This window comes from Magnusiomyces paraingens, assembly GCF_902498895.1.
Source record: "Magnusiomyces paraingens strain CBS 517.90 genome assembly, contig: contig1, whole genome shotgun sequence".
Taxonomy (NCBI): domain Eukaryota; kingdom Fungi; phylum Ascomycota; class Dipodascomycetes; order Dipodascales; family Dipodascaceae; genus Magnusiomyces; species Magnusiomyces paraingens.
Window position 1 is genome coordinate 2,754,314 of NW_022474067.1, and position 25,350 is coordinate 2,779,663.

At 38.9% G+C, this 25,350-nt stretch overlaps 8 protein-coding genes across 8 annotated transcripts; 4 read left to right on the forward strand and 4 right to left on the reverse strand.

Annotated features, from left to right (window-relative positions):
- Positions 1 to 2,220: 2,220 nt before the first annotated feature.
- On the reverse strand, positions 2,221 to 4,738 carry SAPINGB_P000803 (uncharacterized protein; the record flags this gene model as incomplete). Its single annotated transcript, XM_031995526.1, has 4 exons — positions 2,221 to 4,460; positions 4,507 to 4,531; positions 4,581 to 4,640; positions 4,685 to 4,738. 4 exons carry the CDS (start codon positions 4,736 to 4,738, stop codon positions 2,221 to 2,223), a joined length of 2,379 nt encoding a protein of 792 aa, XP_031851417.1.
- A 158-nt stretch (positions 4,739 to 4,896) lies between these two features.
- SAPINGB_P000804 (uncharacterized protein) lies at positions 4,897 to 6,421 on the reverse strand (the record flags this gene model as incomplete). The annotated part of the gene is made up of 3 exons (XM_031995527.1): positions 4,897 to 5,546; positions 5,603 to 5,864; positions 5,921 to 6,421. The coding sequence occupies 3 exons, from the start codon at positions 6,419 to 6,421 to the stop codon at positions 4,897 to 4,899; spliced, it is 1,413 nt and encodes a 470-aa protein (XP_031851418.1).
- A 152-nt stretch (positions 6,422 to 6,573) lies between these two features.
- Positions 6,574 to 8,004, reverse strand: SAPINGB_P000805 (uncharacterized protein; the record flags this gene model as incomplete). The annotated part of the gene is made up of 1 exon (XM_031995528.1): positions 6,574 to 8,004. One exon carries the CDS (start codon positions 8,002 to 8,004, stop codon positions 6,574 to 6,576), a length of 1,431 nt encoding a protein of 476 aa, XP_031851419.1.
- A 213-nt stretch (positions 8,005 to 8,217) lies between these two features.
- SAPINGB_P000806 (uncharacterized protein) lies at positions 8,218 to 13,908 on the forward strand (the record flags this gene model as incomplete). The annotated part of the gene is made up of 2 exons (XM_031995529.1): positions 8,218 to 8,410; positions 8,480 to 13,908. 2 exons carry the CDS (start codon positions 8,218 to 8,220, stop codon positions 13,906 to 13,908), a joined length of 5,622 nt encoding a protein of 1,873 aa, XP_031851420.1.
- A 156-nt stretch (positions 13,909 to 14,064) lies between these two features.
- SAPINGB_P000807 (uncharacterized protein) lies at positions 14,065 to 16,228 on the reverse strand (the record flags this gene model as incomplete). Its single annotated transcript, XM_031995530.1, has 2 exons — positions 14,065 to 16,151; positions 16,207 to 16,228. The coding sequence occupies 2 exons, from the start codon at positions 16,226 to 16,228 to the stop codon at positions 14,065 to 14,067; spliced, it is 2,109 nt and encodes a 702-aa protein (XP_031851421.1).
- Positions 16,229 to 17,019: 791 nt separating this feature from the next.
- SAPINGB_P000808 (uncharacterized protein) lies at positions 17,020 to 17,766 on the forward strand (the record flags this gene model as incomplete). The annotated part of the gene is made up of 1 exon (XM_031995531.1): positions 17,020 to 17,766. The coding sequence occupies one exon, from the start codon at positions 17,020 to 17,022 to the stop codon at positions 17,764 to 17,766; it is 747 nt and encodes a 248-aa protein (XP_031851422.1).
- A 1,267-nt stretch (positions 17,767 to 19,033) lies between these two features.
- On the forward strand, positions 19,034 to 19,783 carry SAPINGB_P000809 (uncharacterized protein; the record flags this gene model as incomplete). Its single annotated transcript, XM_031995532.1, has 1 exon — positions 19,034 to 19,783. One exon carries the CDS (start codon positions 19,034 to 19,036, stop codon positions 19,781 to 19,783), a length of 750 nt encoding a protein of 249 aa, XP_031851423.1.
- A 1,118-nt stretch (positions 19,784 to 20,901) lies between these two features.
- On the forward strand, positions 20,902 to 24,737 carry SAPINGB_P000810 (uncharacterized protein; the record flags this gene model as incomplete). The annotated part of the gene is made up of 2 exons (XM_031995533.1): positions 20,902 to 21,126; positions 21,195 to 24,737. 2 exons carry the CDS (start codon positions 20,902 to 20,904, stop codon positions 24,735 to 24,737), a joined length of 3,768 nt encoding a protein of 1,255 aa, XP_031851424.1.
- Between the last annotated feature and the right edge of the window lie 613 nt (positions 24,738 to 25,350).

Here is a 25,350-nt window from a genome sequence, read left to right on the forward strand (position 1 = left end):
TTTAAAATTAAATTTTTTTTTATCATTTTTTTTTATCATTTCTTTGTAATTATTCTTTATCACTCACTAACTTTTTACCATCATAGACTTTATACTCACTTTGTTAACTCTTTTTCTTTTAATCCTATCATTTTCAAAATATAGTCTTGCTTTTTTTTTTTTTTTTTGTGATTCAATTTAAACCAAGTCAAAACAATTGTACTTTCTACAAATTGTGCAAACAACCTCCACATAAACCCCCCATTTTTTTTTTAAAATCACATTTTAATTAAAAAAAGTAAAAATCAGAAAAATTCTTTAAAATACACTTGGCTAGCTTTTTTCCTTTTTAATCTGAGAAGTTTTTTTATCAGTGACTAAAAATTGCTTATTGATTAGTTACAATTTATTATATCTAAATCAAGTTTTTTCAGGTCTCAAGGTTTCAATCAATTATTTTTAATATATTTTTTTTTCTAATGCTTCAATTGTTGCAAAATACTTTTTAATCCCATTCACTGATATGTTTTTTTAAAACTAACTGATTACCTTGTCTTATCTTATCTTGTTAAAATTAACCTAACTTTATAAAGATAAATTCTCTTTTCAAATCTTCATTTATCTTTATTTTTTTTTTTTTTTGACTAAAGTGAATAAATTCAAACTTTTTGAAAAATTTCCAAATTCTTTGTCTCTACTAAAGGTCAACAAGCTTTGGGCAACAAAAAAATATATATATATATATACTACCAAAATCAAACTTCACTATCTATAATTATGTCGCATTATTTTCAATAGATTATTTTTTTTTTTTCATTTTACCGCTGTTCTAGTTACTCGTTATTGTTGACTATATTCTACTACACCATTCATTTACACAGTAATCAAACCCCACCTACTGGTTATGTTTGGACCAGTAGTTGATTTACTAGATTTTATTATTTTCACTTTGCAACAGCTTGTAGTCCCAGCTACTTACTAATAACTTTGCAACTAACCAAGCTTCTTTTCATCCCCCACCATCCTCTTCCACTCACCCCCCCGTTAAACTGTATCTGCAACAGGTTTATCCAAAAAAATAAAATTTATCAAAATCGTTTCATATTTTTTTTTTCTCTTCAACCCGTATTGTTGTCACCGTTACTGAACCCTTCAATTGCTTTTTCCCGTCATAGCCGAGTCCGGTGACATGCCATATAATGTTTTGCACTCTCTCTTTATATACACAAGAATCCAGTACCAAATTGTATACTGAGAATAAGATAGTTGCCATGACCAGAACTTGGTCTCAACAAACTACTATATGTAGATTACTCTATTGGATATCTTTGAAAAAAGGATTGGAGAGGACTGGATACTTTGATCTTTTTCACTGCCCTGAAACCTTTCGTTGTCAAGTTCAGGTACGAACTCTTTAATTACGTAGACACTGCTTCTGCTTCTGCTTCTGCTTCTGCTTCTGCTTCTGCTTCTGCTTCTGCTTCTGCTTCTGCTTTTCTTTCTTTTCTTTTTTTATTATTATTATTTTTGATCCCTCACCCCCCCACTTTCGTTCCTTTTTTTTTCTTCAACCCCTACTTTATAATTTGTATTAGGATTCTTATCGCTTTAACTGGTTTGTAGTTTCTGTCATCTCTTCCATCCTATAATAACAAGCTACAATTCAATTGCAATAAAGTTCATAACTTTTTTGTTCTTTTCCCTTTTAAATGTCCTTTAATAGACACTCACAAGGTAGAAAACCATTAAAAAAATTAAGAAAAAGTATCCTTATATATACATCATCAGCAAAAGTACCCTGATACAATTTCCAATTCCCAAACTACAGGAAACACTAACACTTGAGGCATTTGCTTGAAGTATATATATATAATTATCACAATTATATGAAGTTTTATTCGTATTCTCGACAACTATTAATGAACTTTTTTTTTATTATTATTTGTATGGTAAAAAAATGGTGATTGTTCATATGGTGATGTACCATTTTTAAATTTAAAGATAAATCAGAAATCACGATAATGAAAATTTCTTGTCCTCAAAATAAAGAAAAAAAAAATTACCATTTGAAATTTCTCTAATGTTAGTTAACAACTGACAAAAAAAAATACTTTTAAACTTAAACTTTATTCACAATATTTCATGATTAAAAGAATAATCACTCACTCAAATATTCTCCAATAATAATATTAATCTACAATTTACCTCTGTTTTAAATTGTTACAACTCTCTTACTCCACTTCAATTCCAAGCTTCGGCTGCTGCTTGCTGACAAGCCGTCAACAAGCCCTGTTTCCCCTGGCCTGCTAAGCTACCAGGCCCCGTTATCATCATTTTCTTTGGACCATTGGTTGTGAGAAATGAACGAAGGGTATTTGAAGAAAATTCAGACGCAATACGCCACTCGTATCCCTTGTTCATTTTCTCCCCACATGGAATCGTCCCTTCGCCGCGCTCCGTAGCCTGTTGTAGCCGCTCAACGGCCCGCGCCCATCCCACAAGTGCAAGAGTCCGTTTCCCAGATTGTATCCGCCCAACAAAGGGGTTGTTTGGATCCACAGCTCCTGAACTAAACCCTCCTTCCATTAATGCACCGCTACCAGCTCCAGCCCCTCCTATAGACCCAGATAGCCCATCGCCGCCCGAACCAGACACTTTGTCCCCAGAACTTGGACCTTCTCCAGCATCGCCGTCAGAACCTCCCACTGCTCCAGCAGCGCCACCATTCCCATTGCCGTTACCCGCAGCACTACTATTCCCATTGCCATCCTTAGTACTATCCTTAGTAGTTCCAGCAGATGCCTCGCTTATGGCTGCTTGCACATAACGCCGAGGAATATCAAACACCACATTGGTTCTTGCTGAGCCTGGAGAAACATTGATCACACAGTCTTTCAGCACATTACTCTTGATTTGAGACGCAGCCTCCGGGGCTGCTATTTTGGCCAATGCATCTGTAATTCTTGAATTTAACATCAACGGACCACTAAGTGACGAAACAAATTCATCCACAGATTGTTGAGCTTTGGTATTAAGCATCAATGTTCTGCCTGGAGGTTGGTAAACACCAAGCAATGGCGCAAGACCGCCATCGGAAGTGCCCACATACGGCGCCCGATCTGTTACTGTACTATTACTGTCATCCAAGCCATCCAAAGCTGATTCATTGCCAATGCTAAACCTTGCCTGAGCCAAATCAGTCACCTTATTATCGTCATTTCCATTTCGTGATTGTCGTTCTATTAACTGATAGTGACTGTTAAGGTTAATGTCCACAGCTGCTGCATTTAACTCCACATACTCCCCACGCGAGTCCAGTCGCGCAAGTGGCAGCTTTGAAGTAAAAACCAAACTCTTCAGAATCTCAACTACAAGTGATTCCGGGATCTGAAGTGCTGATGCAATTTTAGCAAACTTGATCCGAGTGTATGGGCGCACAAGCCGCAGTACACCAAGGGCTTGAGCTGAAAACTCAATGTCGCCCAAAAACTCGCGAATAAATGGATCCCCCATAATTTCTTCCGCATTCCCTTGGTCCCGGAACAGTTTTTGAAACTCATCAAGATCATTGCGTTGAAATGCTTCCACCAATTGCACCATCACAGCAATCTTAGGGTCGTTGCGGTATGGTCGTGTTTCTTGTGACTCAAAGGGATTGATTTTCGTCTCACTCAGCATGCAGGCAACAACATAGTACTTGAGCACGGCAATTCGTTGTAATGAACCTGCTTCATCGTAATTCTTAAAACTGTCGAAAAATGCTTCCCGTGCAAGTTCGTATCGCTTTTCCCGCATTTGCATTTTGCCCCCTGCTTCACTGATGACACCTAAAATACGAGGATGTGGCACTGCACTCTTTAGTGATTCTGTTTGTCGATAAATCTCCTTCATTTTTTTGTAGTCGCCAATCCCAGAGTACAATGTAATCATCTGGGCATATACTTCCATCAAGTAAGAAGACTTTAAATTGTTTTCATCAGCAGCAGGTCCTGTTCGTCCGGTTTTGCATCGCTCTTGAGTTTCAACAAGTACAGCAAGTGCTTTTTGAACCTGTCCCTGATCAGAATATAGCTTAGCCAACTTCAAGTTAGTCTTGATCCACATTCTCTCGTTCTTTACTGCAACCAGTTTGGAAAGAGTCGTAACATAAATTTTTTCAACAAACGATGAAGTACTACTAGACTCAAGGCCTTTTTTCAATTGTTGCCCAGAGGCACCACTGCCCTTTTTAGTAGCAGTCAGCAAGTCGAGCATGTTGGTGAAAGATTTCTCTGCATAACTACTGCTCAGTTTGTTGTCACCCAAGTAATCCAAAAGCCTGGTGTATTGTTCAAGAACTTGGTCGCGTTTGCCCTGGGCAAAAAGAATTTTGATCATTTGTTTTTTGGCCTTGAACGGCCAGTCGCCACTGCCTTCTGCATCGCTCTGGGCTACCTGCTCAAACCCCTCATAAGCAGCGTCCAAGTCCTCATCCTTAGAAGCTACTTCAAGTTAGACTAAGTTATATAAAAAACCTCTTAATCTTACCTTTAGCATTGTAATACACATTTTCCTTAAATTGTTAGTCCCGTTATCATCATCGATTAAAACTTATCACTTACTAAATCCATATCCCCTCCTTCTTCTCCTTCTCCAGACTCGTCATCGTAATCAAAGTTATACTACAATTGTTAGCCAATATCAATTGTAATATAAATTCACTTACATCTTCTTCGTCGGCCGAAATATCAAAGGCACCGTCATCATCGCTATACGACATTTTTATTGCTGCTTCTTTTCCAGTTTGTTGTGATATTCAACTAAGATAGTGGAGGCAAAACTAAAAAAATGGTAAAAGACATCCACATATCCACACATGTAAAAATGAAAAAACATCAATAAATTACATCATCAATTACATAAACTACACAATATAAATCACCACAGCGGCTCACCAGCATCATTGTAAAGAATCAAGTTGGGTGTAGACGGCCGAAACAAAAAGGACTGCGGAGTAAGCTGTCCATGAAGTCTTAGAGCAAGTATGGTATGAACAGCTCCCCAGCCTTGGTCTCCCATGCCTAAAAAGTAAGCAACCAATCCGGTCCCAATTGCCGATGACACTGATGTCCCTGAAAATTGCACAAATCCTGGGCCCCGGCTATCCAACGAGTCTACATCAACTCCTGGCGCAAATCCATCAACACATTGTCCCCAGTTTGAAAATGTTGCAACTGTTTCTGTTCGATCATCAAAGGCTCCGACTACAAGTACTCCAGGTACGCTTCCTGGCGACATGCGGCATGCCGACGTATCTTGGTTACCAGCACCTGTAACGACAGGAATGTCCATAGACAACAGCGACTGAACTGCTCGGTTAAAAATATTGTTGCGGACAGATGTAAATGACATGTTAATTACTGCTGGTCGGTTTGAAGCTTGCTTTCTCCGAATCACATAATCAATTCCAAGCAAAATGTGCGACAGCTTGCCTTTACCACTTGCCCCAATCACTTTGATATCGATCAAATTTGCCTTCTTGGCCACACCATGAGTATTCGATCCAATTACTCCAGCAATAAATGTACCTAAACAAAATTGTTAGAATTTATATTCACTTAAAGGTTTTCATTACTTGTGGTACCATGCCCGTTACGATCTCCGGCACCTTCCCCAGTAAAATCTATTCCAAACTGTGTGCGATTTTCAAAACTAGGATGTTCCTTATATATGCCCGTGTCAAAAACATAAACATCTACACCGCTTCCTGCCGAACGATCATAAAGATAATCATGTGGACCATTAATCCGCAACTTTTCATTACGCGAAACACGAGCCAAGTGTCGTGGAGAATCGGATTGCACATTGGAAATTCGCACATTGACATCTCGAGATATATCCAAAACCTGAAAAGTTAGAACAAACCAAAGTGTAACCCCCCTTTATTTTTTTTAATCCTTACCAAGTTGCTATATGCAAGTAATCGGACAAATCGGCGATCAAAATTCCCAAAAACTGCTTTAAAAGCACCAATTGAGACATTTCCTTGCATTTTATATTTCAGAGAAGGGTATACAGTCAAAAAACGGTCAACACTAAGCTCAGGAAGAAATTGAATAATGACAGAATCTTCATTAGTTGTAAATGGCGATCTAAATGGTGCCTTTGTTTTTAGTTGATTATCAGCGTTTCGTGCAGGAACTCTGGACATTTCTGAATTCTCAGCTGCTGGAGAATCGTGCACTTTCTCTAGAGGAACACCGATTGAAGGAGTATTGGGGAAAAATAAATTTGCGTCTTCTGGATTAAAATGGGGATCATAATAAGGCGACTCTGTATCTAAAAGACTGCCTTGCGGATTAGAAAGGAATTTGTTTTCAGTATCATCGATTTCAAGTGAAGATACTGGAACTATAGTCAATCCAAGTATGACTATAGTCAATTTGTAAAACATAGAGGTCATTTTAGTTGGAGTTATTGTTATTGCCAATCTTAGGAGTAATACGAATGGTAAAGAATTAAAGTAGATGAAAAGATGCAAGATTTATAAACTGCTAACAACAACTTCCATCATGTTGCCAAAAAAAAAACAACAGATAAATTAAAGGAAATACATCACTGTGTGGCCCAAGGTGCCTTAGTCACAGACTGAGACTCATTGGGATTTCGAATAGTTGTAGTATGGCTAGAAGTTCCACCACCTAAATATTGACTATTAAGGAGACGAATTGCGGCTGCCTTCTTCTCTTGTTGATCGCGTTCCTTTTCATCATTGACATCAGCTTCGGTACTTGGTAACAATTTACCAGTTACACGGTCTGCCCAAGGAAACAGGCCAGTTCCAAAACAAAAATGCTGAACGACAGGGAACTTTCCAAGAACCTCTGCTACATACATTTTAATCATGCCGCGATGAATTTTATGCCAGGTAGCAACCGAAGATACATCGTATAAAATAGGCGAGTGCTCGTAAAAAGGCCCGATCTTGACCTTATTAATGAAGGCAATGGCACTAAAGTAGAGGTTTGTATCCTTTTCACGCTCTACTACTTGAGGACGAAGAACCAGCTTGGGAGAAAATCGCGGTGTTGGGGTATCAGGCTCAGTGATGTTGACAATTTGCGCAGACCCTAAAATGTATGGCAGATGAAAATGATCATCTAACCCCCATACTCCATGACTTCCTGCAGGCTCCAGGCTGTACTTAACAATGAGTTTGCGAATAGTATTGAAATATGTTTCAAAAATAAGCAAAATATCTTCGCCACTAATTTCTGGATCCACAAGGTCAATTGCCCATAAACCACCAAAAAAGGCTAGGAAACTGAGCTCGTGACCAGTTCCAAAGTCTAATCGCTGACGAGACCCAAATCCTCCCAAAAAGTAAGGGACTAGCTCAATATAAGGGTTGTTGGAAACAGGCGATTCAGAGTTTGTACTTTTGGTGATCTCTTCTCTTGGCTGCCCAATGGTCTCAGGAAGCATAGTTTGTGCGTCTTTTTTCAACCTATCATGAAATGTTCGGAAAGCAAGATTGCCAAACCGACGCGGACCTTCCAGAGGAGGAACATCATCAATTAACTCATTAACCTTTCCCAAAACTCTGAGTAATCGCTTGGTTGATTCACTATCAGTAGTCTGTGGACGCTTTTTCAGTGTTACTTTCAGAGAAAGCACCTGAATAAGACTACGGATCCGAACATAGGCTCGAGACTTGAGAGTAAATGTATCAAGGTCTAATGTTGAATTGATGTACTTTTGGAGGTCTGAGTATCCAGCCTGCTGAATCTGCAACAAAAGCTCTTCACGGGGTGTGTCAGGAATTGGCAGCAGCTCAGGCGCAGGTTTTGGTAGATTGGCTTCTGCTTCTTTCCCAAACTTGGCAGGAACCGCAGTTACTCCTGGACCACCAAGAAATGAAGCAGAGTTTCCAGAAGGCCGTGCTCTTGAACCTAATGTTCTAGGGGGAAGGCGCGTGGCAACATGTTGTGGGGGAATAGGTGTTTGGTTTTGGCTAGTAGGTGGCTGTTGTTGACGGTCTGACATTTTCTTTTGTTGTGCAGGGGAAAAAGAAAAAAAAAAAAAAAATCGTCAGTAAAAAATTTTTTGTTTTGTTTTGTTTTTTCTCCACTACCACCATTACCATTACCACCACCATCACAACCAGCATTTTTCAAGTACTTTAAGAACAAGAATTTCTTGACTTAATCTGGCGACAGATACGACGATAGAAAACTTCAAAGATACACAAAAAACAAAATGGGTATTTGGTCGCCTGTTCCTTTTGTGAATTTTCACGATGCTATTTCGGAGGCTTTGGCGGACCCATTACTAGTAGACCTTACAACTCAATCTAAACTTCAAGAGCTTTTCGATGTTGTTTCAGACGACCTTAAGAATCTTTTTGATGTACCGCCAAAATCTTCTGCAAACAGAGAACTTTTAAGATCTGGTAAGTTATATATATATATATATATATATATATATATATATATTTAAATCTATGCTAACTGTTATACAGGTGAAATTACAATCAACAATGTCAAATATAGCGTTAATCAAGAATTTATTAATGAAGCAAGCGCACTTTCAGACGAGCTTTCAATCGACGAGCTAATTGCTTCTGAATTCCTTTTAAATGCACAAGAAGCTTCTAAACAGTCTCATACACAACCAATCCAAGCAAGTATTGCAACTTTTCATTTGCGACGACAATATATTCTCAACATAATTGCTTTTATTATTGGAAACTTTATTGATCAAGGCCCTTTAGCAACAAAGATACAGTCATTTGCAAAAAATCTGGAAAGTGGACAGACTTCATTTTTTTCTCGCGTCTTATCATCACTTAAATCTGTTGAAGCTAATTTTACTTCTCTTGATGAGAAGGAGTCGAGAGGAGCTATTCTTGGCCAACTTGAGAGTTCCGACTTTCGCAACCAACTGAAACTTGAACGAGATTTTCTTCTCATAGAACACCAAAACCTTTCTCAAATTCTTTACAGTATCATTCAAAAAGGTAGTATTAAATACACTACCGATTTTATTACTCTCATACAACACGTTCGCCAGTTAGATACATACAACTCTCTCTTAGTTCACTATATTCCAGCAATCCATGCAATTTCTTTACAGTTAGATCCTTACTTGAGTGCTTCACCACAAAATCTAGATTTACCGGCCATTGCCAACATTGCAAAAGAATTTAAAGATTCCAAAAGTTGGAGACTTGGCTACTGGAGAGGTCTTGTTCAGTTTATTTTTTATACATATGCAACCGGCTTATATCGATCCAAGTATGTTGAAAGTGATGGCTCAAATACTCCTAATTCTGCAAATGAACTTGATTTCAAAGCCGATTTACAAGACCCTATAAAGGAATCAATTGATGATGGTGCTTTAGAACTTTTAATGTTTACTGCTAGTGATATCAATCCTTCTTCTATCAACTTTGAACCTTTTTACGATTTTCGTCCTGATCTTAAATTTTGTGTCCCAGATTTTAAGTCATTAGGTCGCTTTTCAAATGGAATTTCAGATCTCATTTATTCAAACCTTGAGAAACTTACTGAAGGTGTCATTACAAACCTGGCGGACATTCTCCGTGAAATGAGACTGAATGAAGAAGATATGTACTTGGCAAATGCCCAAAGAGAAATTTATGATGGTGCTAATGAAGAAAACACATGCGGTGTGGACTTGGAAAGATTTTTCATCTTCATCTGTTGCCTTTATTACGACCGTCCTGATTCGGCGTTGCCGTTTTGGGTCGACCAAGAAAGCGATTTATATAACTTCGTTTTGTGGGCTTCCCAATGCGATATCGTCTTTATGGCTACTGCTTTTAGCGCAATGTTGGCATCTCTTGCGTCTGGTCCGGCATGCGCCTTAGCGGTTCATAAATTCCTTTCAGAGCATGCGACAAATCCTTCTTTTGCTTCCAGAACAAGGAAAATTGCAAAGCTATCATGGAGCCAAATAATTAAGGCTCTTTCTTCAAGCATAAAGAACCTCAAACCTCCGCAACCACCACCAAGCTCTCTTCTTTTGTCTAAAGCAAAAGTTATTGCTGATATCCCTGAGTTAGACAGCTCTGATGTTTGGATTCTCACCACTTATTTGCAAATTCTTTCTCAGGTTGTAAAGTATAGCACCGAAGCAAGAGACGAGCTGTTAACCAGTTACCTAAGTTCAAGCGGTGATGGAAAACAACCCACAAAGCCTGAAAACGCCAATGGACCCAACGGCACTCTTCCACCCCCAGCACCGGTTTCAGGATCAAATTCTTTGGTTATATCTTCCTCATTATCCAATGGAGCTGTTACTCAGGTTCAACAACCTCTTGCTGAACCACCCAAGGAAAAAGACAATGGCTTGGTTGTTTCAATCCTTTTTGAATTTTTATCATTCTACACACCTCTGTTTGGTCCAATTCTTTACACACTCTCGGGATTTGCACTTTCCGAATCTCAACAAGTTAAGGACAACCTTTGGACAGCTTTAGATCAATGGCTATTTAATACTACTATTGCTTTCCCCCAAAATGAGTATTTAGGTGCCGATGTTGCTTCTAAAGAGCGTTTATTTAGATTAATGAGCTCATTTCCTACTGTATATGGGTTCGTTTCATTTTTAGAGGCTCTTTTACGACCATCATCTACTCAGCAATCTGATCTATATTCTCTTCCTTTTCCTGAAAATCTTGGAGGGAAGTACCGAAGTCCAGGACTTTGGCCTTATGTTGATTTCATTATTAATGAAGTCTTTGTGACGTCCGCCACATCAACAACAATGTCTGAAAAGTCTAAGATGCAAATTCAGTTACCTACAATTAGATTTATCTTGCATTGCCTTCAGCACTTTGATCCTGAAATTCCAATTATTTCTGCTAGTGCTGGAATTGATATCAACGTCATTGTTAAAACCCAGACTTTCCAAGATTTTATCCAAATTCATCCCAGCTCAATTGCCATGAATTATCTTTTTAGCACCAAAATCTACACGCCTTTAATAGAGATAGCTTCTGTTGGAATTGATGCTGTTTCTGAGTTACCTGAAGACAGCCCCACGGTTTCGATTCTTATTGACACTTTAAGAATAATTAATGATATTCTCAACCTTCAAAATATTTTTATTGATGCTGTTAAAAAGGCCAACAGAGCTGGTGACTCTGGTCCTATTCATTTGAGCACTCATGGGTTGTCTTCTTTTGAAGATGCTATTTTATTCAATCTTTCAATAATCTCACATCTTGCATTATACACAAGCTCTCCAAATGCCACATTGGCACGACTTTCTTTATCGCTGTTGGACAGGGTTTCTCATTCGAGTCAATTTTCAACACCTTCTTATTCTACTGTGGATTCTCGAATTCGTGGCAATCGCCTATTAAGCATTTTGGAAGCCGTTGATGATTCTGTTAGAATTAAGGAGGGAATTATTGAGCAATTGACTCGTCCTCTGGATTCATATGTTAGCACAGGCTTGATTCCTGATGCAGGGCTCAGAATTAAAGAGGAAATTCTAAAGTTTTTAATTTCCAATCTTCCTTCTACTTACAAGGAAGCTTCGATTTCTCATCTTCTTTTGGGATTTAAAATTAATAGTGATGGATCTCTTTCTCCTGATTCTACAAGAGGTGGTATTTTTTCAGAAATTTCGATTCTTGAAACCATTATTCAGACTGCTTTTAACTCAAACAGAGCCATTACAGGATCTTATATTCCATATCAACCAGCCCGTATTTCTAGCTTATGTTACAAAATTATTCGTTTGCTAATCAAGAACTCTCTTTCGACTGGAATCATGATCGAGTATCTTCGTGAAAAGAGCTTCTTTTTAAGCAGCCTGAAATCTGAGCCCATTGTTGATTCAAGAGCTATATGGGACGAAATTCCATTTGAAGATGTGCCTGAATTTTATACATCCTATTCTGCTCGTGCTTTTCTTTGTTTTATTGACAAGCGAGCTTCGCTTCTGGAATGCTTATCTATCGAGCTACACGCTGCTGCACTCAGTGGATCTCTTTCTGCAGTTTCTCGGTACATGGAGGCTCTCGCTAATATGAATATTAAAAATGATGATACTTTTGAGACTTCTTCTGCAACAAAGATTTTATCATTTTTAGATGTTGTCGAGTATACGATTCCACCCAAAGAGCGCCTTAATGAGGAAATCACTAGCACATTTGGTGAACAGTTGGTTGCCCATATTCTCAGACGAGATTCAGAACTTGATGATCAGAGTGCTGTGGCTGAGCTGACCTATCTTTTGAGACTCAAGGGTCTTGAACTCATGGGTACTGGTCACATCACATCTCTTAACGACCCCAGCTTTGTTCAAGCAATCGATTCTGTGATTATCAGTTTTACTCGTAACAGACTCCTTGACAGACTGAGAAGCACACAACTTTCTTGCTTACAGGCTTGGAGCAAACTTCTCCTTGTTGTCGTTAATGATTCTGATTTGGCACCTAATGATCGCACTAATCTATTGTTAGAAGTTTTCCAATCTGTTGTCCATAAGCTAAAGCTCTATTCTACGACTGATTCTGAGTATGCTGAAAATTTGGCGTCTCTTTTGGTTTCGCTTTACAGTATATACCTTAGCGATATTAATGCTATGGAGCGCACAATTTCAAATAAAAATCCATCGCTTCTCAAGAAAAACTCCGCCGAGCGAACACACCCTCTTTTTAAGGCTGTCATCTCCTCGATTTTAACCTCCAACTCTACACCTACACTTCGCTCTGAGCTATATGTCATTGCCTACAAGTATCTTAAGAATGTTTTATCTGACGAGTCTTTGACTGCATCTTCATCTATTATTCGAAACTGTTTGCAGACGATTCGTGTTTCTGGTGATAAACTTATTGAGTTTATTTGCAATGATGCTCTTAATGGTGAAGGTACCACTCGACTCACTGCCTACATTTTACTAGAGGTTTTCAGCACACTTTCTATTCGTGCCAAGTCAACATTTTTGCTGGATACTCTTGTTAAATACAATATGCTTCTTCTCATTGTTAGATCAATTTCGCACTGCGACGAAGAAATCGTCAAAAGAGATGATCTTCAATTCTCTTATTTGTCAACGACTAATAAAAGATCTCATCTATCGGGTGTTTTTGCAGCTGCAAACCGTCATTACCAGATTATGATTTTTAAGTCCATTGTATCTCTGCTTTTGCAGTTAGCTCGGACTAGACATGGTGCTCACCAAATTACTCAGTGTGGTCTTTTTGAAATTCTTAAAACATGCAAGTTTTTGCGTATCGATCCTGACGTAGGAATCGATGTTCGATCAGCATTTAATCCTGTTTTAACAAACAAGAAGTTTGATGCTTCATTTTCAAAGGGCGAAAATCTGAGTGACCCAACAATTGCAGGTATCCGCAATTTCCGAAGTGTGCTTTTCCGTGCATTTTCTCGTTCTTACTCTGGTACCAATGATCCTAATTCGCCGTTTTATGACGACCACATTAATGCAAGCAACCATGGCTCAAGCGCTTTCAATAATACGTCTAATGGAGCTGGTCCTGTAGGAGAAGCTCCTGTGCCGTTCTTTTCTGTTTTCCAGTATGACCCGCAGGCGACGTTTTACTATTTGGTAAATCCTACATTCCAACTTATCACAGCTACACTTTTGTCATTAGGAAGTGAGAATGAACCTGTAATTGCTCGTGTGCGATCATTTTTGCAAAGCCATGAACTATTAGTTGTGGCACTACTGCGTAAAGATGTTCTTGCTCGCGGGAAGCCTGCGGATTTCCTGGAAGATGACCAGCTTTTTGACGATGATATGGATTTGCTTCCTCTAAGCAAGAAGCCTACACCGGTACATGAAGAAAAACCACAAATGGAACAACAGGATAGTTTGTCATCACTAGTAAACCACATTGTACTTTTGATATCTCTTACAAACTATGTTCCAGGAATCCAGCAAAACTAAAAGAAAGATGGATAGAAAAAAACAAAAAATAAATAATTTAGGGGATTTATAATTAAATTTAAGTGCAACTTTTGTAAAAAAAAAGATATAACGATTTATTTATTTTATACCATTTTTTGGTCCTATTTCTGATTATTTTCGATTTATTTCCCAAATTTAACGAAAGTGTCTTGCGCCGTACACTTTATTGGAGACGTCAAGATTATCCCGCGTTTGACTCTTGAGGACTTCAATTTGCTCAAGCTTTTCCTGAAGTTCATTTGTATGTGTATCAATCCATTGGAGGGAAGATAGATGTGAGTTCAAAACCTTGACAATCTGTGTCAGCGGATCGTCATCAGTCTTGGTTCCAGTTAAGTCGGTTGAAACGTCATTAATTTCATTAATGACAGTTCCCAAGTTGTTGCCCATACTTTCAAGTTTTTCATTAAGTTCCTCTGCCAAACGATACGACTTTTCACGCTCCTGATCGACAGGTTGGAGGCCATCAGGACCAGCCAGATCAGAAAGCAGTTCTTGTGCTTGGGCTTCATATGTATCTAGCAGGGCTTCAATATCGTCTTGCTGGCGGTTAATATAATCCAGACTCTGGTCAATTGTGCTTTGCTTGCGTTCAGCAGCAACGACATCAGTATACATTTGAGAAATGCGGTCACCGTTTTCGGACAAAACACGGTCCCAGGACGCAATATCAACAGCTTGCGTTTGAAACTCGGAAGTGCGCTTGCTTAAAGCCATTGTCCATTTGCTGATGATGTCTTCCAGAGATCTGCTTTGTAAGTAAACAGCAGTATCTTGTTCTGTGGGAATTTTAAGTTTAGCAGTCTTTTTGGCAGCGAGCTCTGCATCATCCTTAGCATCAGTCTTATTTTCAGTGATGGGCTTAGAAGATTCACTTAAAGGCTCAGCCTTAGCCTTAGAGTCATCTTTATTCTCAGCAGCATTAGCAGACTCAGTCTTAGCAGCACCTCCAAAGAGAGAAGTTCCTGTCTTAGATGCCTCCTCAGGCTTGGAACCAAAAAGTGAAGTAGATGTATTGGATGCGGTGTCAGTTTTCAAGCCAAAGATAGGAGTGGCAGGTTTGGATGTAGTATCAGGTTTAGAACCGAAAAGAGGAGCGGCAGGTTTAGATGTGTCATCAGGCTTAGAACCGAAAAGAGAAGTGGTAGGTTTGGATGTAGTATCAGGCTTAGAGCCAAAAATAGAAGTAGCAGGTTCAGAAGCGCCCTCTAGCTTAGAACCAAAGAGACCAGTTGATTTGGAAGCCTCTGATTGAGAACCAAACAATGGTCTACTAGGTCCAGGAGCATCGGGCTTAGAGCCAAATAAACTTGGCTTTGAATCGTTGGCTGAAGCACCGCCAAAGATAGAACTAGTAGGCTTAGGAGCATCAGTTTTAGCACCAAAAAGGGTGCCAGTGGAATTACCAAAAGATAAACCAGCAGCTGGGGTAGTGGCTGATGAAGAAGAGCCAAATAGCGAAGTTTCCTTTTTCTTATCAGCTGGAGCAGAAAAAGAAAACGCGGGTTTAGTAGCATCGGTAGAAGCAGAAGTAGCTGGTGTCGAATTTAAGGTAAATCCAGCTTTCTGACCAAATGCAGAAGAGCCAGATGACGCAGCAGAGGTATTAAAAGAAAGTGAACCCGAAGGCGCTGTAGTACTTGACATTTGCCCAAATGTAGTCTTTGATGTAGCAGTATTATCAGAAGGAGCAAACGAAAATGATGGGGTAGCAACATCTTTTTTTTCTTCAGTCTTAGAAAAACCAAGACCAGAGCTGAATCCTGGCGTAGTAGTAGTAGTAGTGGCTCCAAAAGCAGAAGCTGCTGGCTTAGTGGTAGTTGATGAATTGCCGGCGCCTATACCAAAAGCAGACTTAGAAGCATCAAAGGCTGAGGAATTAGTGGTGGATGCACCAAATAAAGTCGAGCCGGTTGTTGATCCAACCAAACCGCCAAATGCTGACGGGGCAGGGGTAGTAGAGCTGGCAGCAGGTGCAGCAGTGACCCCATCCTTATTACCGAAAAGGGTACTGCCACCCAGAGTAGAATTTGAGCTAGAGGTTAATGGCGTAGAAAAACTAAAAAGAGGCTTTTCTGTAGATGTGTCGTCTTTCTTAGCTAAGTTGAGAGAAAATCCTGAAAGCACAGATTTACCATCATTGCTACTGTTGTTGTTTAAATTAAGGGCTGGTACTGCTGAAGAATCTGCTCCATTGTTAGCAGAGTTTCCAACATTATTAACTATATCAATAAATTAGTAAAAGAAAAAAAACAATTGAAAAAAAGACGAACATACATATGTTGCTAGGTGTTGACATTGTTGTAAGATCTACTTGAATCGTAGGCTGTGAAAAAAATTTTGTTTACAAAAAAAAAAGGCTGAATATTCATAAACAGGTCAAACCAAACGGTGGCGGCGGGAGGATTTGCAATTGAAAGGTAGGGTAATAAATTGAAAAAAACAACAACAACAACAATAACAAGATCACGTTTATATCATGTGATAAAAACGTGACAAAACTTTATAATAAAATTAAATCACATGATTTGATAAATATTCGGATGGGTGGGAAATTCCCCACACACGAAAAAGTCTCGGAGCCCCTGCCCGCCCATTGGCCGTCTATTCTATGGGCGTAATTGGCCGATGCTGTGAAACAGTTCACAAAGAAAAAAAAACAAACAAGCATTGAGAAAAAATTGGACAATTCAAAATACAAAAAAAAAAAAAAAGATTTTAAATTTGAAAAATTGATTCATCACCTGAAAACAATTGATATCAGTCTATTCAACAGAGTGATTATTCGCAGCCATGTGTCAATTGGATGATGAAGACACTACAGTATGTAGTGGTGTAATAGCATTATAATTAGTACCTTGTAGTGATGCTTACAACATTACCGGAGGATGTCCTTGTGTGAGTGTAGTAGTTAGTGCCCACGTATCCAAACACTTTAAATACTTTGGCTTTTCCCTGAGTTTCTTTCCTTTCTTTCTTTCTTTCTTTCTTTCTTTCTTTCTTTCTTCTTCTTTTTTTTTTTTTTCTTTCTGTATCCTTTTTTTTTATACAACCATATCTACCCTAACACTTTTCAAAAAACCATTCAAAATGCCCCACACACTTATCCTTGTTCGTCACGGCCAGTCTGACTGGAACGAGAAGAACCTCTTCACCGGTTGGGTTGATGTTCGCCTTACCGAGCTCGGCAAGAAGGAGGCTGCCAGAGCTGGTGACCTTCTTGTCGAGTCCAAGATTGTCCCCGACATTGTCTACACCTCTCTTCTTTCCCGTGCCATTCAGACCTCCAACATTGCTCTTGACAAAGCCGATCTTCTCTACCTTCCTGTCAAGCGCAACTGGAGACTTAACGAGCGTCACTACGGTGCTCTCCAGGGCAAGAACAAGGCCGAGACCCTTGAGACTTACGGCAACGAGAAGTTCATGACCTGGAGACGTTCTTTCGACGTTCCCCCTCCTCCTATTGCTGACGATGACAAGTACTCTCAGTTCCACGATCCCAGATACAAGGACCTTGCCAAGGACGAGATCCCCAAGACCGAATCTCTTAAGATTGTCATTGACAGACTTCTTCCTTACTGGAAGTCTGATATCTCCAAGGACATTCTTGATGGCAAGACTGTCATTGTCTTTGCTCACGGTAACTCTATCAGAGCTCTTGTCAAGCACCTTGACGGTATCTCTGACACCGACATTGCTGGTCTTAACATTCCTACCGGTATTCCCCTCGTTTACGAGCTTGATGATGACCTTAAGCCCGTCAAGCCTTCTTACTACCTTGACCCTGAGGCTGCTGCTGCTGGCGCTGCTGCTGTTGCCAACCAGGGCAAGAAATAAGCGGCTCATTAAGGGTTTTTTTATGTACTGCTTTTTTCTTAAAATATATTAATGACTGCTACGATATATGATTTGGTTCAATTGTATTTTTCTTTGGTACCCCGCACCATGATGATGATGCGGAACAGACCTGCCCTCCACTCGGGCCTGACCTGACCGATGATGGAAAAAATAGTATATGGTGTTGTTTCTTTTTAAAAATAAATTTAGACTTTAACTACAAATTATCTATATATACATCAACGGTTTAAGAAGAAATATCATGAGGTGATGTGAGGGATTATAGTTAAAGAACCTTTTAAAGTACGAAATCTTACCTTGTGCTTTTAAAGAAATGATCTGAGAAACATCACACAATCTTTTATTGAGCAAATATTTTGTTAATGATTTATCAATTCCTTGGAATCACAATTAACTGAGCCAATAACATCCTAAATCTTCTTCACGAGAGAATTGTCTTTTGTCTCCAAAAACACACCATCAGTCCACACAAAACAGAAAGTACTGCCTGCCTCTAGTTTTAGTGGTGCGCGGCTGATGTAACCGCTACTCACAGATCGAGACACTAAAAAAAAAGGTATTAGGGTTGATGTTGGGTATTATCGTTGATTTTTTATTAATTATTTTTGATAATAAATGAAGGATAATTGTAAGATAATCCAATTGACTTAATACAAAATCAGGGTTCTGATCTTTTAAAGCTCATTGATACTGGAAATATCAATTGTGTTGAAAACATACTGTACTACAGTATATGTTTAGAAGAGTTCTTATGGCGCTAGTCGGAAATTTAAAAATTAAACCCTTACCCTTTAGTAGATGTTGAAAATGCAACTTCGAAAACCTCTGTTCAGCATAGGGTGAGGGTTTTCCCCAAACAATACTTAGTATTGTTTAATTGATTTTTTCTTAAATCGGGCTCCGATAGGAGGTCCGTCATTACAACGGTAAAACTTGCTTTAATTATGGGGGGTTTTTTTTTTGAAAAAATTAAAATATAAATCAATTGTATTGTAAAAAGAAGAGGTATTAGCTTAGAAAAAAAATTCATTTGTAATCTGGAATTTTAAAGCTATGGTCGCCATGGATCAAACATATTTGTCCATCTCATGTGTGATTTCGACTTGATACTTTGGATCATCGAATTTCAATGTATATAAATAATCCAAATTCCCATTTTTTTTCTATTATTTTTTTTAAAAAAAAGTAAAAATTATTTATATCAATACTATTAAATCAAAATCCTACTTTCGAATAAAAATATAAAATGTCTTTCAAGAATATTCCTAAAGAATTTGCCCCTGCCCCGCGTGGAATCACTCTTTACTCTCTGGGAACATCCAACGGTGTCAAGATCTCAATTGCTCTTTCGTTGTTAAATCTTCCTTATACTTTGCACATCATTGACATTTCCAAAAATATCCAAAAAGAACCCTGGTTTGTTGAAATTAACCCCAATGGGCGTATCCCAGCCATTTTAGATATTGACGAGAGTGGTAACGTCACTAATGTGTGGGAGTCTGCCGCAATCTTGCTTTATCTGGTAGACAAATACGATAAGAAGCACAAGATTTCCTTTCCCCGTGGATCTCCCGAGTATCTTGAATCTCTGGAATGGCTTATTTTTCAAGTGGCCGGTGTTGGTCCTATGCAGGGTCAAGCTGGCCATTTCAAATTCTATGCACCTGAGCAAATTCCATATGGAGTCAAACGTTACACCGAGGAGACTCGCAGACTGTACAGTGTACTGGAGAAGCAACTCACTGACAATGGCTCAGGGTTTCTTGTTGGAGACCATATTTCCATTGCAGATGTTGCAACTGTGGGCTGGGTTAGCGTCAGTTACAGCCTTGGAATTGATTTGGCCAAAGAGTTCCCCGCAGTTCATGACTGGGTTCAGCGCGTGATTGATACCCCTGGTGTGTATGAAGGCTTCAATGCTCATGGAACTTGGCGCGGATTTACTCAGGGTCCGTGGAAAGCCCCACAAACTCCAACATTATCGGATCAAAAGTAAAACCAAATTAGATTTTCGAGTGATACACATTTTTATTTTAAAAGCTTTTGTTCTTTATTATTAGTAGTGATGTAATAAATCAACTTTAGAGTGATAGAAGGTAACAATTATTATGGTTCATATCGATGAATCGATACTGTTTTGATTTTTGATTTTTTTAGCCCATGGAATTTGATAATAAATTGAGAAAGATAGAATTCAAATGACGACATCATGATGGAAAAAAAAAAAAAATTAAAAACAAAATAAAAAAAAATAAAAAAATAATAAGAAAAACCTTAAGTCACATTGTTTAAGTTTTATCATGGTGGCTTGTCCAGTTTAAGCCGACTTTCTGCCAGCTGGCTTGTTACGTCAGCCCTGACTCAATAAGTACCGCCTGTAGTCAATCCCGAATAAATGTCCGCGCGCAAAAAAACTCCATCACCACCACCAGTACTGTGGCCGAAATTTACTAAATAAGCGTTACACTAAGTAACTTCCAAATTCCAGATCCGCCTAAAAGACCTCTCATTTATTTATTTATTTATTTTTATTTTTATTATTTTTATTATTTTTATTATTTTATTTTTTTACTTTATTTATTTAAAAAAAAATCCACACACAGAAAAAAAAAAAAAAAAAAAAAATTCCACACCACCCAATCCTATTTACTGTACCACCCTTAAACACCAGCCTCTACTTTAAAACTTCACCATAGCATTAATATCACACACTCTACAGCTTTTAGCATCGGCATTCTCAGCTTCATCAGTCGCAGAAGCACAGCTTTTGGAGAAATCGCCACATTTACTTTAGTACCGGATTTAGACTTGCGGAATATAATATCAAAATAATAATAACAATAATCACCACTTAACAAAAGGGCGCCGCCATTTTTCTTGTTAGTTTTGTTCACAGCCACCTTGTCATTTATGTCCTGGCACTTTATGACTGTTCTTTTCACCTTCCCTACCATAACCGAATTTTAATCTCTTCTTAAAACCAAGTATCTAATTCAATACTCGGGCCATTTCATTTCTTTATTTTTGGAGAAAAAAATATATATATATACAAAAAAAAAACAGCATACTTTTCAACCTTGTTCTTTTTGAAGAATTACTAAAAAAGAATTAGAAATGCCAACCCCTCCTCCTGGCGCATACCCCCCAGGAACCCAACTTGTTGTGGGGTCACACAATGCTGTCGTTAAGAATTTTCTTTCAGTTGGTGGCTACGCTCAGGTTTATGTCGTTTATATGAATCCTCCTTTTTCCGACGGCAACCAGATTGCTTGTTTGAAGCGCGTCATGGTCCCCGATAAAGTCCAACTTAATCTTTTGCGCGCCGAAGTTTCAGCAATGGTATGTTACTTAATTCATTATTATTACTTGTGGCTCATTTTATTAACTTTTTTTTTTTTTTTTCATAGCAACGTTTGGAAGGCCATCCCAATATTGTTGAATATGTAGACTCACATGCCGCTAGATCCGCAATGGGTCTTGGCTATGAAGTTTTTGTTCTTATGGAATACTGTTCTGGTCACGGCCTTTTGGATTTTATGAATGCTCATCTCAGAGACCTTCTTTCTGAAACACAAATTCTTCAAATTGCTTGTGATATTGCTTCAGGTCTTGCTTATATGCATTACCAAGACCCTCCATTAATACACCGCGACTTGAAGATTGAAAACGTCCTTATTTCTGGGGACGGCGTTTTTAAACTTTGCGATTTTGGCTCTGCTTCGCCTGTTTTGCGCCCCCCAAGAAATGCACAGGAGTACCAGATTCTTGAAAATGATATCCAAAATAGAACAACAATGCAGTACCGTTCTCCTGAAATGGTCGACCTTACTCGTGGCTTCCCCATTGATGAAAAGTCTGACATTTGGGCATTTGGTGTTTTTGTTTATAAGCTTTGCTACTACACAACTCCATTTGAAAAAGAGGGCGACCCAGCAATTCTGAGCGCCAAATATACATTCCCTCCTAAGCCCGCATTTTCTGAACGCTTAAAACGGTTAATTCGCGTTTCGCTCAGTGAAGACCCTCGAAATCGCCCAAATATTTACCAGATTCACAAAGAAATTTGTGATATGCGCGGCACTCAAACTGATCTTCAGAATATTTACGTTAGTCCCACATCTACTCAGCGAATATCATCGGCTGAACCATCTCTGGCCAATTCAAAACCTAACTCGGGATTGACGGCAACAACACCATCCAAGTCTGCAGCACCCCAACTACTGCAACCTAACGCTCAACCTAAAGCAGCTCAACCCCCACCTCAGGCATCTCAAGCACTAAAACTCAGCTCTGTGACTCCTCCAGCGCAACAATCAAGCAAGCCAGAAACTGGTAATGCCAAGATTACTTCAGCAGCCACAGCCTATCTTGCCACTGCGCAGCAAGGCACCGCTACTCCAAAAGAGCCTGCCACCACTACACCTAAACCCTCATCCTCGAGCTCCAAGTCTCCTGTGGACCCATTTTTGATTCAAGATGACGATGATGTCGATATTGACAAGCTGAATGCAGAGGACATTGAGTCCAAGTACCCCACTATTGAGGAGCTTACAATGAACTTGGAACAACAGTCATTTGGTTCAAGTTCTCCAACAAAACCTGCGCAACCAAAGACGTATACCTCGTCTAATCTAAATCTTACACCTAGCATTTCTTATCCATATTCTAATAATGATGGTGTTTTTACCAATGCACCTACCATTGCACCAGTTTACTCGGTTACATCACCTTGGACAATCCCTCAAACTTCTAATCCTTCTCCTGGACAATCTCTTTCAACAACCCCCAGTGCTGCTACCACACTTGCTGGATCTTTTTCTACTACTCTTCAGACACCAGCTAGTAATAGTCTTTTGTACACCTCTTATGACCAAAAGTTTTCTCAACTTCAGCCAAATGTGCAGCCAGCTTCGCAAAAGATTTACAAATCGCAGACTCAGCCATCTCAAGCTCAAACATATAAGCCAAACATGGTTTCCCATAGCACTATGACTTCACCTGTCGCCAGTAGATCTCATACTCCTGCTGTTGTTTCTAATGTTCAGACCGCTATTGCTCAACAACAGCCAGTGAATCCTCATGTTATCAATCAAGACGCTGCTGTTGGAACCTCTAGATCTTCCACTCCTTCTTCATCATCAGACGATGATCCTTTGGCTGATGATGGTTATTATGCATCCACAACACTCAAGTATAAGTCTCAAACACCAGTAAGTGAAACTCCATATACGCAGCAATTATCTAAACCCAAGTCTGTTGGAAATAACTTGGGAGTTCCTTCTGGCCGTTCTTCTGAGGAACGACCTAGCACAAGACCTGTTTCTATGTACATTTCAGGATCTGACTCTATTAATGACTCAAACGACTTTACTTCAAAACAAGTGAACCTTCAGCCTAAGGTTAGCCATCCAACCACTATTTCTCAGCCTAAACCTCAATCAGCTCTTTTGCAGCCTGAGGTGGTCCTTATTGAGCCTATTGATACAGAAGAAAAGGATCGTCTTAAATCTTTGCTTACCGGTCTTTCGGAGAAGTCAAGTACTATGATATTGGACAGTAATGAAAGCTATATTGATAATGGTGTTGATTTTCTCAAATCTCTTAACAGAGAATCAACAGGCCGTTCACGCCACAGCAGATCTCCTAGCGCGTCATCTATTCATGAAGAATCTCTCCAGCCTCCTCCCTCAAACAGAAAGTCTTCTTTCCACAATAAGAAGAGTAGTGTTTCATTGAAACATGCTGTTTCTTCCAAAATCGGAGATGCTTTTAAAAAGTTTGATGGGAGTAACAAACGCTTGGAAACCAAATCTGCCCCCTTGTCAAATCTTAAAAAGAATAAGTTTTCTTATTCTACTGAAAGTTTGGGTACTTATGATGATTACAATCAAGATGAGGATTTTTCAAATTATAGAAACTCGGGAATGACCCGTCACACTTCTGTTCGTGTTCCAAGTAGCACACAGCGAGGTGGGGGTTATGGTGGAAATGGCTCAGTTCACAATAGAATTCAAGCACTCATGAATCCTCGCAACGAACCTCCCCCAAAGACAGCTACAGGGTATGGTAAATACACTGATCGTAATTGGGAAGAGAACATCATGAATGATGAAGAAAACACTGCTTCAACTATTCAACCTATTCGCTCTTATACCTCTATTCCTAACCAGTATCAAAGAGGCCGCACTTCTCTTGATATTCCTCGAAGCGACCAGCGCCGATCTGTTGATTTTTCTTACAACAGAACCACACCAAAGGACGAGAAAAAATCTAAGATTATGATAACAAGCCCATCGTCTGTTTCTTCTATTTCATCTAGTCCTGCTCCTGGTCGTCACCATATTCCTCATCCACATCTTCCTCATCACCGTTTTTCTAGAAACAAGAGCTCCAAGAATAACTACAATGACGATTTCATTAGATACCGGGATGAAGTTAGTGATAGCAGCGGCGATGAGGATGAACAAGGGAACTATATTCCTTCAAACAGAATTGACTTGCGCGATCAAACTTTAAAAGCTCCACCGGAGTTTCACGCCCACAAGCGCCAGTTATCTACTATCTCATCTGCCTCGTCTTCTACTGAAGGATCAAGTTATTTGGGGCTCCCCAAGAGACCTCCTAATAAACCCATTAAGCCAGCTCACTTAAAGTCTCCAAGAAGGGCTGACAGTGATATTAGTGATACTGGTTCTACAGTTTCTCCCGCTTATAACAAGAGTTCTTCGGCTTCGACACCTGCTTTGGGATCTTCTAACCCTGCTATTAATAAGTTGCGATCTGACATGGAAAAGGCAGGCGCTACAACAACTAGTCGCTTTAATACCGATTCCACGTCTCGCTCTAACAACTCCAATTTGATTGATATCACGCCGGGTCAGTCTCCCATTTCATCTACCAATGAAGACTGGAAAGATGTGTTTAACCACAAGTATCCTAACCTAGTTTAAAAACTCATAAACATATTACTTTTTTTCTCTTTCTCTCTCATATTATCACTTTAAGTAAATACTGTTTAAATAAAAAAAAATTCATTAAAACTTTTAAAAAAAACCGTTGAAATTATAATTTAAAAAGAGCTAATTAGCTCTTATAAGTACAGAATGCGCATTAAACCTCAATTAAAACAGTTCAGCTATTTTAAATAACAAGTCTTAGAAAAATTGAACAAAATCTTTTAAATAAAAATACAATGAAGCTAAATAAATTATAAAGGAGAGTTATTTTTGTTGAGGTGTTCAAAGCAACAATGGTTTGTCTGATAACTCTTAAGAGTAGAAAAGCAATCCAGTTATTGAATCGAAACCATTAATAAAATTAAAACTCGGTACCTGGCGTATTATGAAAAAAATGGGTGGGAAAACAAAAACCATATCATATTTACAGTCGTAAAAAAGTTGTGAAATTCAAAGAAAAAAAAGGGGGATGGACCAATATCGACAGTAAACAATAATGAAAACGATTGTATATAACCAACAAAGACTCCCCAATGCAATATAGAAACATGAAAGATTCATGAATCAAAAAGTAAAGGGGAAGATTTGTTAATCCATAACTAAATTA